Below are 13114 nucleotides of genomic sequence, written 5' to 3'. Positions count from 1 at the left end.
ATATCGTACTCGGCGACGATGCCGTGGGGAGCCAGGTTGACTCCCATCCGTACATAAAAGGGCATCACGGCCGGCTTCAAATGCGGGCTTAACGTTGCTTGCGCCCGCCTACAGTTCTTAGTCGGGAATTCGCACACACAAAGTTGCGGTATCGGCGCTGCCACGCAATCTGCGCCACATTGTTCTCGTGTTGTACGGATAACTACCCCGTATTTTCAATTGCGCTACCGAAAGAGAGGTGTTGCCGGAAGAGGGGTGGGGGGGGTGGTAGAGTATAGACATAACTGATGGAGTCGTCTTGGCCATGGAAACTTCTCGAGACAATTGGTCTCCCCCAACACCTTTTCTAGAAGTTAAGGTAGATCTTGCCTAATGATAACCGAGACTTCAGTTTGGCCTGGTTGAGGCTTAAGAGCCACATATCTGTTGTTCCAATAGCTGCGACATTAGCCCTTGCAAAGATTTAGCCATCTTGGTAGCAGTACTTACTACCAGTAGAAAATACCATCACAGCAGTTTTGCAGCTTGTAAGACCTCTAAATCAAAGGGACTGTGTTCGACCCGCCAAGAAAGAGGCCGAACATGTAGGGAATCGTGACCTCTTTCCCCACACATTTCGTCAACAGATCATTCATTTCAGTGATAGAGAAAGGGGACATTTTTGCTTCAGATTCGTAGCCAAGCGGTCAATGGACTTCAAATTATTGAAATATGACTATAATGGCTCGTATAAGTGCCACTGCAGATAGGCCCCCCACTTAGTATATGTTGTCTTACTCCCTAGCTCTAAGTAGATCTTATGGCAATAGGAAATACTAAACTCGGTTACAACCAAGCAGTCCTTACTGTAACGCCTAAAAGGGTCAGGGGAGAAATTCTTCTTTGTTGGTACGTATTGTCGCATCAAGACTGCCTAACAGATCGCATCAGCTCAGTAGAACTCAGGAGAACGAGCGTCATGAAGGAAGATGATGAAGCTACTAAGCACTGTGCGCATCGCTATAGCAAAATAGGCGCGAGTGCGGCTGAGTAAGGAGTGCACGGCCTGCCCGTACTGTACAGTACGTCCACAACCACTTGATGCCATCTCCTCGTTGCGGTCGGACGCATATTCAATGCCCAGGTACTCTTTCACGTGCATACATATTAATCTACTATGCACAAGACTCGAGTTTCAATTATGCAAAGAGACATACTACAACTTGCCAGACGCATTCCGCTGGATTAGGGAGATGAATCGGTAATTCTTCGGTAATTCTTCGGCCTCTTGCAGACCCACCGCGTCGTGCAAAGACCAAGAGGCTCGGCTCGCGGGGAATGTTTTACCCGAACGGCGCGCCCCTGTTGACAGCAGCGCGTAGCTCAACTCGGTGCAACACTTCGTCCATCATCATCGGACCGCAATGACCAAACCCATCGAGTGGCCGCCATGAAGCCCGCACCGCCGCCACAGAAGGCCTCAACCTCGGCCAACCCTTGCTCTGCTCTATCCATCAACCAGCTCGCTCTTATTCACTGCAAAGAACGGCTCCTTGTTTCTCCCCTGTACTGGACTAAACGGCAACTCGAGTTGTTGCAATGCACCTTTAGCGATCCTTGTCCTGCACCGCCGATAACTACATCAAACTTTACCGGCGAGCGTAACGGGGCCCGATCAATCACACATCTATTCACGCGTAATCAAATGATTGATCGTGAGAGTAGTATACGGGGTATTCTCGCGAGCTCAGATTGTCCACTTTTTCAACGGTATGTTGCCCTACTAAGTTTTAAAAGCCATTTCTAACCATGCTTGCTCTCTAAAGACCAGATCTTCGCTTTTACTTTAGTGGGCGCGAACGCACAATCCTTAAATGCACCTCATTCTTCCTTCGACACCAGCCCGATGCAGCCCCGATCGCTGCATATATCGACCAAGTGCGTCTCGAGTTTATGCGCTCTGACGCGTTGGCACCAGATATATATATGCGACGGGGTCTATCCATTGCCAACTCCTTGTACCGGCATAAGTTAAGGAGAATCACGCCTCCAGAGCCCTTACATGACCCATATATTACTGCGCTTCTAATTGGTATAGCACAAGAACAGCGTCAAGTGGCCTTGAAACAAGAATATATAGAAAGCTGCCCCAATGCATTTTCGGTATGATGCCCTAATTCTTCTATATTATAATCCACTTATATAAGTATGTCTATCTAGTCGAAAGTGCTATTCTCGTCTCCGAGAAGGGAGTGTTTATACCTTTATACGGCCGACATCCCCCTTTCGCTCCTTGACATGCTTAATAAACCCGCCGTCCCGCCCGTGGTGCAGCCGTCCGTCTCGATCCGGGTTACAGTCATTCGCTACAAGCCAGGCAAAAGTCTCCGTGATCGCCTTTTTGCTCTTCTGCTTGCGCCTCAAAAGCATGCACTAGACGAGAGCAGAAGGTAGACGACAAAGGCACCCCGCTACGGCTCGAAGAACAGGGAGTAGAGGGGCTGGTTAAACATCCCTGACGGTGCATGGGGATGTAGCGGTTAATTACCTGTTTACGCGATCCGTTTTACAGGATGGCTGATTTAGCTTAGGGACGACGTGCTTTCACTATTGAGACGTAATTAGCGGGCGAGCCATATCTAGAGTCTTGATTGCCCTCGCGATAGTACATTGCTTTTCCTGCATTTATGCCGTTAGCCAGCCCTCTTTTCATGACCCCAAGTGGATCAGGGTTCCATGTCACCCACGGCACCAAGTTACTTGTCATAACGCACGCCAACGGTCGCATCCTTTGGTAACATCGGTAGGGACTTTTGCAACCTGCAGCCAGCGATGTTGCCATGGCCGAGCCACGCATGGGAAACATGACGAACGGGGCTGTCTGGCTAGGCAGCAGCCGTGATTGCAGGAGAAGACGTAGGCGAGGAGGCAGGGTTCACGAATGGTAAAAACTGCATCCAAAAGCTCACCAAGCCTCTGGACCGTCTTGGCCATTTTCTTTGGCCGCTCCGGCTTCTTCGTCTCCCGAATTGCGGCGATGGCTTATTACGATACCATCCGAAACCCAAGCACCTTCTCCAAGACAGCACCGGCCGAGCACGCCCAGAACTTCGATGCACTAAGCCAGTCCAGAGAGTGGGAGAGCGCTGTCAGCCGTTGGGGTCGCAAGCACCTATTTGCCAGCCGAGTCATCTGCAGTGAGCCCAAGACGCGCCTCTCTCTCTTCGTCGATGAGGGCCTTTACCCGGAAGGCCTTGACGGATTGCATCCATGCATTAATCACCTAATTTCGGGCCCGGGAGAGAATGCCAACCTAGCTGAGATATGGGAGCCTCAAATTGTCCAGCAGTACCGGCCCGACAGTCTTGGCTATGTCTGGGCGGCCCTTGCCTCCTTTACGCGAGCAAAACAAGTCGAATTATCTGCGACGATGTCCGACCGGCCCAAACGGGAAAGAAGGGCACCCTCTCAGCTCGAGAACTTTGTCCCATCTACAAGCTTCCCGATAGGCAGCAGCTCGCCAACCAGGCCAAGCTCGACCGATACATCTAAGTCCAGCATTGGATTCACCCCTAAAAACTCAGCACCCCTCCTTGAAGACCATTCCGTGCGCCTGGCGAGCTGCTTTATTCGCTGTGTTATGAACTACGCACAGCCATTCAATAAGACGGGCCCTTTTGTTTGTTACCGAGACGAAAGGCGAACATATGGTATCACTGCGTTACAAGAGAAACGTATTGAGGCCATTGACGATGGTGGGGTGCAGCTCTGCGGCAGCGAGGATAGGCTACAAGTAGCCATGCTAGAAGGGAAGCGAACCTTCCAGAGCCTGGTTGAAGGGAAACCGACTGTTTCCGATCAGGTGCTGGCTCAGATAGTTGGCGAAGCTCTCGTGTCGAAGCGAGATCAACACATCTTGAAAATATCAAAAGACAGGTACTTGCTTCCCATCGGGTGCTCAGTCTCGACCTCAGCGTACTGGGCGATCTGATAGCTAAATAATATGTCATGCAAGGTTTATTACCATTCTTACCGTTACACACTACGTCAAGTTTTTCCACTTCTCTATCACTGACGACTTTTATCGAAGAATATGAGACAGCCTCTACCGCACATAATGACTCCACGGCGTGCTTTCTGCGAGCCGATTCAACAGTCTGGTTTGATTTCACCGTGTCAGGTCACCGGAAGGAGATTGTGTTCCATCTCTTGGCTTTGATAGCGTGGGCGGATAGCCTTTATGGTACAATCGACATGGATACGGAAGAGTAACTTTACGTTTCCCTCGTACTCCCCTTAGCATTTAACTTAGTACAATGAGCTTCCCAATCCAACACTCGTCACTCTCTAGGTACTGTGCCCAAGCCCACTCGTGAGTTATTATGACCATTGGGTGAGAAGGATTGCATTGGTTCTCGGCGGCAGCCGTGTGTCTTGACCGATCAACCTTGTACAGGGGTTACACTTTGCCAAAGCTCCTTGACTAGGGCAAACGCGGTCGTATACACCCGCTCGGGAGTCAGTCATGTTGTCGTTGAGAACGAGTCCGGAGATGCCTTACGGTGCTGCCGAGGTACTCTGAGACGTCGCTATAGCAGTAGTAGGGGTAGGAGACGGGGGTGCTTTGCGTTGGTTTATTGTTGTAATGGCAGAGGATGCGAATGACGATGGCCTAGAAGACCAACACGGTAGAGGCACTCTTACGGCTCGCGTTCCCGGATTGACAAACTAATAAAGTCCTCCATTGAGTTAGTTGAGTTGGCCGTTGATTAGGTTGAGTTTATGAAGGAAATCAGGGTCCTAACTATTTTCAATTTTCTTGATTGTTGTTATATGCTATGCATGATAAATATAAACACAGGATCCTACTTAAAGTCGGCCGAGCCTCAACTCCTATAGAGAACTCCATATAACGACTTAAGCTCCCTCAATGTATATATTTAGATGTGCATACCTTTCTGCTTTAATAAATGTTAAAATCACCGATTTATTTACCGGCATTTCCTGTAGTCTACCGGATAGATCGAGGGTCCGGCTGGGCTTGATTGCCCTGGATAATATCTGGAGGGTTAAAGGCACCTGAGATATCAACACCCTGAACAGGAATACCATTCTATATTTGGCGGCTTGTTAATATAGCTCTGAAATAAGATATATTTCCTTATTAAAGCAGAAAGAACTTACCAAGGTAAGACCATCAGGACCAAGATTTCCAGGGTTTTCAGCTTTTACCTCCTTTTCAAGTTTTTTAATAGGCTAGAGTCGCCAGTGTTATTAATAAGATCCTGCAATTAGATGTCACTTTTTTAAATGCAAAAAAACTTACGTTAAAACCAGGTGTACTACCTAAAATAGGCTGTCTCTGTTGCAGTGTTTTATCGATAACCGGATACGCGGTTGCAAGTTCCGCTAGAATTGTGAGGGAAAAAACAATAGAAGCATGCATTGTGATCAAGGATTTCAGATATAAGATCTTGCAAGTATAAGTTCGTAAAGTACGGTTATGGCTACTCTTTACAACTCTCAAGCAGTGGCTTAAGAGCACAGTAGAAGGTACAAGGGTCTTAAAGAAGTGAGTTTAGTGATGCATGTCTTGGTCTATCTATCGGAAAGAGTGAGAGGCTTTATATAGTTATAGATACTACAAACAACAAGCTAAAAGAGGGTATTACGATGTTTCCTGTATACGAGTCACGCTTGCCGTATGTCCTTTAGCTAGGAGTGTTAGGTGAGCCGGCTGGCCCCTTTGCCAGCTGTTTGGACCCTTGGGCATAACTCCGACCTCTTGGCCCCGCTCTCCTTAACAATAACTATCGTAGGCGTTATAAGTCAGGCCCATAACTTGTCTCGCATGACTAGTATTAAGGTATAGCTAGTATATTAGAGTTATACAGGAGCTACGATTCATAATATGATTTGAAATACCTACTAGGTCTTTAGCTGATCAGAAGCAGCCTGTCAGAAGAGATCGGCGCTACTAAGGCTGTCGGACTTGGTTTCGTGTGCTTCGAATTCTCCATCCTAGGGATCGCTGTTTTATAAACGCTTGAACCTTAAACCCCCAGCTAACTTGGAGGTCCCTAGGAGTGCTAGAATTTGTAAGGTTTCATAGGAATAATACGTATTACGCAATAGTAAAGCCTGTATCCCACGTAAAGTATCAAAACGAGCTTATAGTGCTAAGTACCCCAACTACTGATAATAGTAGCCTAAACTTTACCAGATAGTCGAGTGATACTCTTAGTAAGCTACGAGCGCAGCTGGAAGGATAAGGCCAGGCCCTGAACCAAGGCTTTTCCAGCGTATCTTAATTAGAACACCAGACTTAAATCCCCGTGTATGACCTGCCTCTCTCACTAGGGCTTTCATACGTTGGTGGATTTGACCGTTAGTCTGCTCCCTCTATTAGATACTGTTAGGCAACAACCATCAATTAGGCAAGGGATGCCTGTGTAAGCAGGTCCCAAGGAGTCACACACACATACATCAACACAAGGATAACCCATCGCTACGCATTGAGGCCAAAGGAAGTTTCAATTTAGTATCAGGACATCCAGACCATCAGGATAGGGCTATATTAGCAGCTATATCAGGGTCTGGAAGAGGTATCTATATGCGTAAATACCCCCTTAGGTCTCACTTAGCCAGAAGAAGGGCATGCACATTTGTCACATCAATTCATTGCCCCTGATCACTTCCATATGCGCTCTCAAACACCCGTTTGAGAGATACCTATTTGCGACAGTTCTCTCACCAGCCGTGTGCCAGGAGGGTAGCCAGTTGATCCAGGCCCCAGCCAAGGGCGTAGCGGCAAAGACGGCCTCGAGGACGGCGACCTTGTCCTTTCCCAGACAGGTACGAGGTACGATGAGGCGGTAGTAGTAAAGCAGAGGCGACTCGCGCGGGTCATAGAGAGAGATAGGCTTAAGCGTGTAGTGGTCGGGGATGATGTCCTAAAATGTAAGGAGCACAAGCACGAGGACACAGAGAGTGAAGAGCGGGGGCCAATGATTGAATTGTTGATGAGCGCATTCAATACTGAGGAGACGGTATCTTTTTTTAACATCATAGCATCCTCAGTTTTTGACGGCTTACCTCCGAGATGTGTTGGAGGTCTACCTTCAGCTGGCGTGTGACAGGTTGCCTCCCTCTGAAGAGTTCGTCCCGAACGCCTGGGCCGCTGTTCCGACAGATCGATCGTAGTCCGCCAGGAACGTCTTGTCCAAAATCGCTTCGGAACACCCAAGAATTCTCCCCGTCCCCATGACCTTTCCATTTCACCAAATACCTGCGGCGACTTCGCAATCCACGACGATCAAGGATTTGTTCCTCGTCGTAGGTAGACTTTGCCATAGAAGGATAATCCTCGGGCTCAATTGGCGCTTAATCGCGGCTTCGGAAGAGTTCGGAGCTGCTGATTGGCAAGACGTTATAGATCCTGGCGGTTGACGGTAGGCGAAGTGGAAGTAACGCTCAGGTACACAAACAGCTGGGAGTGAAGAGAAAATCGAAAATCCGTTAGTGGCTCACCAACACTTATACTGAACCCGACTTACGCCGGAATCTCAGCAAAACCTTCACTTGCTTTACTTGGCGGGTGTTAGCCAGTCCGTGCCGTCAGGAACCTCGCAACCAATCCACAAAAACATCTTGCCACGGTCGTGTTCTTGATTGGTAGTGCCGGTACCCGCATCTACTTGTTTTAACCATCGCCAGTTTGCTCACCAATAGCAGCTTGCCGGCTGGTCCGCAATGGCTTGTTTATATGCCATCCCTCGGGGTATATATTTGAATGAGATGTTGCCCATGATAGCCCGGGAAGTAAAGGCAAGGCCAGCTAGCAGTGTCACCTATCCCCCCCGCACGTCCTCGGGCGCGATCCATACAGTTGTCCGCACCACCTGCCTGCGCGTTCTAGGTAGGGGTGGATCCACACTTGTGCGGACGGCCTCACGGGGGCGCATGCGAATAATCCCCCACTTTCGTGCGAACACAAAGGAAGTGTATAAAAGCTGGCGGTTTGCACGCCATTAAACTTGGCGTTCTGTTCTCGACTATCCCACGCAGAAGCGCGCAGAACAAACGAGTGGGCTGTGCTCCTAGGGCTACGGGTATATACTCATTAAAACTCAAGGAACGTTCGATATTCTGGAAGCTATGGATAGCTTCCTTGAAGAGCCTCCGGAGACAGTACAGGGGGGCATGGCATACCGCGTGGAATGCCTTGATCCCACCAACTGGCTTTACAATCAGACACTCGTCCAGGGGGGCTTGGGTGGTATGAAGCCTCGCGGCGAAAACCTCATCGGTGAATCGTCCAGGCAGACATCGGAGGTTCACTTGACGTGGGTTCACAAGCCTACGCCTTTGGTCTCCTTCTGGAGTTCCTGGAAAAGAGCGATTCATTGGAGGGGGTGGATGCTTCGCAAAGGGGCAAGAAATGTTGTCGTCGTAGCCGTTTGGCTGGATGGTATGTCGCGGGTCTACGATGCCTCGGAAATAGCCAAGTGGCTTGGTTTCACTAATGACTCGACGAGCAAGAGACGTCGGCTTGAACATCATCGTGATGAGTTTCTGGTCCACGGAGTCATCCCGGCAAACGAGCACAGAGTCCTTGCCTGCATCTTTGGAGATAGCTCGGACATGCAGCAGATGGCCCTCGTTTCACGGTGTGGAGGCCCTTCGGCGCCACGGTTTTGTGCCGCAGTCCCGCGGGGCGCGTTTTTGCTGCACCCGGACACGGATGACGCGATGGCGTGGCTGAGGGCGCAACTCGAGGGGGTCGATCGAGCTCAAGTAGAGGGGGATGTCAAGTTTCTCATCTTGGGTATGGCTCTGAGGGCCTACGGCTTGCAGCTCGCACCGTCGCCAGTGTGCTTGCAAGATGGGGAGGGAGGCTTGTGCTTGTTGTAACGCTGTGGGTTCGTTTGCGGCCCGTCCCGCGACCCGCAGTTCGGCGCCGGTGGAAAGCGGGGCAAGGCCGGCGCCGGAATGCTCGCTGCATGTTCTTCCATGCTTTACCCATTCCCATGCGCTTTTCCCTCTTGTTTCTTTGTGCTTTCAATATTACGACGAGAGATGTTTGGTCTTTTTTGTGTTCGTAAGTAATAAATGCACTCACATAGGCTGAAGTGGACCCTGTTCTAGGAGGATCGTAATAGTGGCTGAGGTGGATCATGACGGGTTATGTCTCGAATTAACGCTCCGAAGCGACTTGTGTTCTTGTCCCGTCTCCCTCGTGGGGACCTTGAAGGAAATGCGGGAGCATATCCAGCCGAACAACAAATTGGTTCCGCCCGAAATACACATCCGTGGCATCGGAAAGTCGATCACAAGTCTACCGACAACTATCTCGCTGGACAAGATGGGTACGCCATAATTACCTACAGCTCAAATGCACCAACAATCCCTAATACATTAGTAGTAGTGTGTCCAACGACCTCGGCCAAGACAAAGGCGCCATCGAGTAAATACGGGTGTATTCAAGGGGGCCAAGGGGTAATTACTGTACTCCGAACTGTGCTGTAGCTAGCTAATTGCTGGCTAGAATCTGACGAAGACGCCACCAGCCCCCGGTGGCCGAATAATTAGCCTACCGTCCAACGGTATGGACACGAAGTGCAATTACTGTACCGTCTGTACTTCACGCTGTCTGGATACCGCCAACCTGAGAGAAAATGCCTCATAGGCCGGCCACTCGCATCGGGAATAAGGCAGCATGGCGTGTGAGCTGAAGATGAAAGCATTGGCCACCGATACCAGCGCCATGCGCGATGCTTCATTTGAAACCGATGACCCGCTATTGAGCTTCCTGGCGACTTCAAACTTGGTTAGGAATGAATAGTTATATGACCGCATTTCAGGCTAACAATTCAGCGACGGCATCGGGCAACCCCGGCTTGTGCAGCTTGGCAATGGAAACACCCTGACCTCGCACAGCCACTGGGACGAGGAAAGAGCCGTCGGGTGGTTAATAACTTAATATGCCGCATTCCCAATCCGGCCACCTGGCCTTCCTTTATTATCCCTACTCCCTATCCCTACAGCTGCCAAGGATCTAAACCTGCTCTTTACTTATCACGACCTCAAGCACTCTCTGCATCTTACATCTCGGGATTTTGGCTTGAGGTTTGCAGTTTGTGTGGCCCCTAGTTTCATGGACCCCGCCGACGACTGCGCGACCGAGAGCGAGCCGTGTCTCTCGTCACCACATGGCCACTTTTCATCAGAACCATTGCCAGTTTATGTTAATATCCACCGGTAAGCAAAACTATTGACATCTTCGGTATGTATAGGCGGCTAACATGGTCTTAGCGTTAGACGCTTAGTGCTTGTGAGCATCGGTGAGGACTGAGGGAATGAATGACTTGCAGCCAGCGACAGGCTGGCTAACCTACCCATAGACGACCCATACACGATCGAGCATTTCCGCGAGCCTGCTCTAAACTCGCTCCTCGTGAGACCGTTAGTAGAAAGGCTCTACGACCCGCAGGACACCACCGTTGGTAAGCCCGTTATGGATGGTGTGATCCCTCCTGTACTGTGAGCCGCAGCCGAATAAACTTGCCAGTCTACTCCTTGCTCGCCAATCGAGTTTACTTTCTCCGGGAGCAGTCTGGCCTCGTTCATCAGAATGTCAACGTCGCCCGTGCGACGCTGTGCGAACTTGTGGCCAGTCGCGTCCTGCGTCGCTTCCACGAAGACAACCCCGGCCCCGCTGGACTTCTGCTTGTGGCGCACAACCTTCTTGACGGTCTTGATCCATTCCAAGGCGCCTCCAGCGACGTGGAACGAGAAGGGCGCCATTTGCAGTGGCCAATACAAGAGCGCGGCGGGCAGGAACGGAAGCTGACGGCACTCGAGCTGGCTATTCTCTCCGAAAGCAAAGCCTTCATCAGCTCCGCCGCTTGCCAGCGCGTCGTCGACGCTGTGCATAGCGGCCGGGTCATATATACGCCCTTGTCATTTGTTGATGTTCTTCCTGATCATTACAAGTACCGGCCCATGTCTCTTTACAACCCCCGGGACGCGCCGTTATTGAACCACTACCGATTAATTGTTCCACGCATCAGAGCGGTAGTCGAGCTGGTTCAGTACCTTGTTCTGCTTGCTTTCTACGTCTTGACAATGATTCATCGTCACAGAAACTTTAACAGATGGGAGCTTGTCTTCGCCATTTACACAGCGGGCTGGGTATTGCAGGAATTTGCCGCCATAATCGAGCACGGGTGGGAGGTTCACACACAGAACCTGTGGGCTTTTCTCGACATCACCTTCGTAATCATCTACTCTATATACGTTCCAGCTCGCCTCTATGATCTCAGCATTGGTCATCTCCACGATGGAATCGGCCTGCATATTCTCTGCATCTCTGCCCCGGTTCTACTCACCCGGATCGCGTTCAATCTAATGCCGCACAGCATTGTCTTTATCTCACTGCATGCCATGATGAAAGACTTTACAGTTCTTACCTTCTTGGCTTTGTGGTGCTTTGCCGGATTCCTCCTCGCCCTACAGTGGCTCAGTGCCATTGATTCGTCCAACAGCGAGTTTGCCCCGAGTTGGTCGACAGTTGGCAAGTGGTTGCTCTGGATCTGGTTTGGCCTGGACGGCACTGGCATCGAGGAATCAATAAACTTTCACGTTATCCTCGGCCCGACCTTGATGGTATCTTTCGCCTTTTTGGGTAACACCCTATTTTTAACCATCCTGGTTGCCATTCTTACCAACACATTCTCCACCATTATTGCCAATGAGGCAGCTGAGATCAGATTTCGTCGAACAGTTTTGACGTTTGAGGGTGTCAAGAGCGACTCAATTTTTGCGTATCCCCCGCCGTTCAATATCCTGGCGCTGGTCATCCTTCTTCCACTCAAGTTCGTGGTCACCAGCCGTCGGTTTCATACGATCAATGTGGCTGCCATCCGAGTTTTGAATGGGCCGCTTCTGCTTCTTGTCGGCGTTTTTGAGCGACAGCGGCTCTGGGCCAGACGCGCCTCGAGAAACAGGAGATCATTGCTAAGCTGGCATTTTTCAGGATTTTCTCCCCACGGGGATGTCCTTGCTGTGTTGAAATCGGAGCCACCAGAAGATGTCGTACGCAGATTCGACGAGCTTGACCCTCTGGATGAAGTACCGGTTCTGGAAGATGATGTCGTGTCGAAAATATCGGCCGATATACCCAGAGTTGGTGCGCGCAGATCCAGGATGTCGAGGTCGGGGCACCGCTCGAGACAACGGCCAATGCTATATGAGTTCTCCTTGCGTCATGATGACGGCTCGAGTAGACTGACTCCAGAAGAGCAACAACCTCCAAGTCAACTTGGACTGTATGGGCCTTATCAGGGGCCGCTTGTTCAGGCTCCTGAAAGCGGGCCGCTAGCTCCAACCGATGTTCAAGACGGACGGACATCGGAAACATAGAAATGCACCAAGTTGAAGCGTTTTTATTTATGAATATTTGACCACTGCGCAAAACTGCAAAGTAGCTGTGTAGACATCCCGCTTAAGCACGAATCGTTGGCGGGAATTGATCAAGGTTAACGGCGATTATCCAATATCACCAAACCACTCATTCACCTGTGGATTTGGCGGCTGGGAGGAGCCATAAATTTCTGTTTCGCTCAGAGGGACAAGGTACTGCACAGGGGCTGAGCAATCCGGCCGTCACACCGGCGCCCACCTCGGGAGACCTGGCCTTGCCCGTCCACACGGAAATTTCCAAGATGGCCAGCAGGACGAAGGACGTCAGTGGGTCGTCGACGACCCCGAAGCAGAACCTTTTCCCGGAAGCGTAGGATCCATTGCTCGCTGATTCCTCGGAATAGACGGGCGAGTAGCCGTGGCCCGCCTGCTCCTGCGAGAAGGGGGGGGGAAGGGGGAGAGTCGTTGCTCCTCACCCGTTCTCGTGCTAATTATTACCCTAACCACCGGCTCGCCTCTCCTCTTTTGCCGTAGGCCCACCACTGGTGAGAGGCAATAGAGGGGCCTGGCCGCAGTAGCCGCGGCTGACACGGCCGGCGTTTGTCTTTGCCTAAATAGGCAATGCCAACCATACAGTAATGTCAGCCATGTGGTTGGTTCCTCATTATCGCCCGCTCTCTCTAGATGTATGCGGCATTTGTTATTCCAGTTC

General features: G+C 50.6%; 1 protein-coding gene across 1 annotated transcript; it reads left to right on the top strand.

Moving 5' to 3' along the window:
* Positions 1-10135: 10135 nt before the first annotated feature.
* HRG_04011 (nonselective cation channel) lies at positions 10136-12233 on the top strand (the record flags this gene model as incomplete). The annotated part of the gene is made up of 6 exons (XM_044862482.1): positions 10136-10239; positions 10294-10322; positions 10383-10484; positions 10550-11872; positions 12017-12111; positions 12180-12233. 6 exons carry the CDS (start codon positions 10136-10138, stop codon positions 12231-12233), a joined length of 1707 nt encoding a protein of 568 aa, XP_044723508.1.
* Between the last annotated feature and the right edge of the window lie 881 nt (positions 12234-13114).

This window comes from Hirsutella rhossiliensis (assembly GCF_020360975.1).
Source record: "Hirsutella rhossiliensis strain HR02 chromosome Unknown scaffold00003, whole genome shotgun sequence".
Classification (NCBI taxonomy): domain Eukaryota; kingdom Fungi; phylum Ascomycota; class Sordariomycetes; order Hypocreales; family Ophiocordycipitaceae; genus Hirsutella; species Hirsutella rhossiliensis.
The sequence above is the reverse complement of the archived record's forward strand: the minus strand, read 5'-3'. Positions and strand labels throughout refer to the sequence as shown.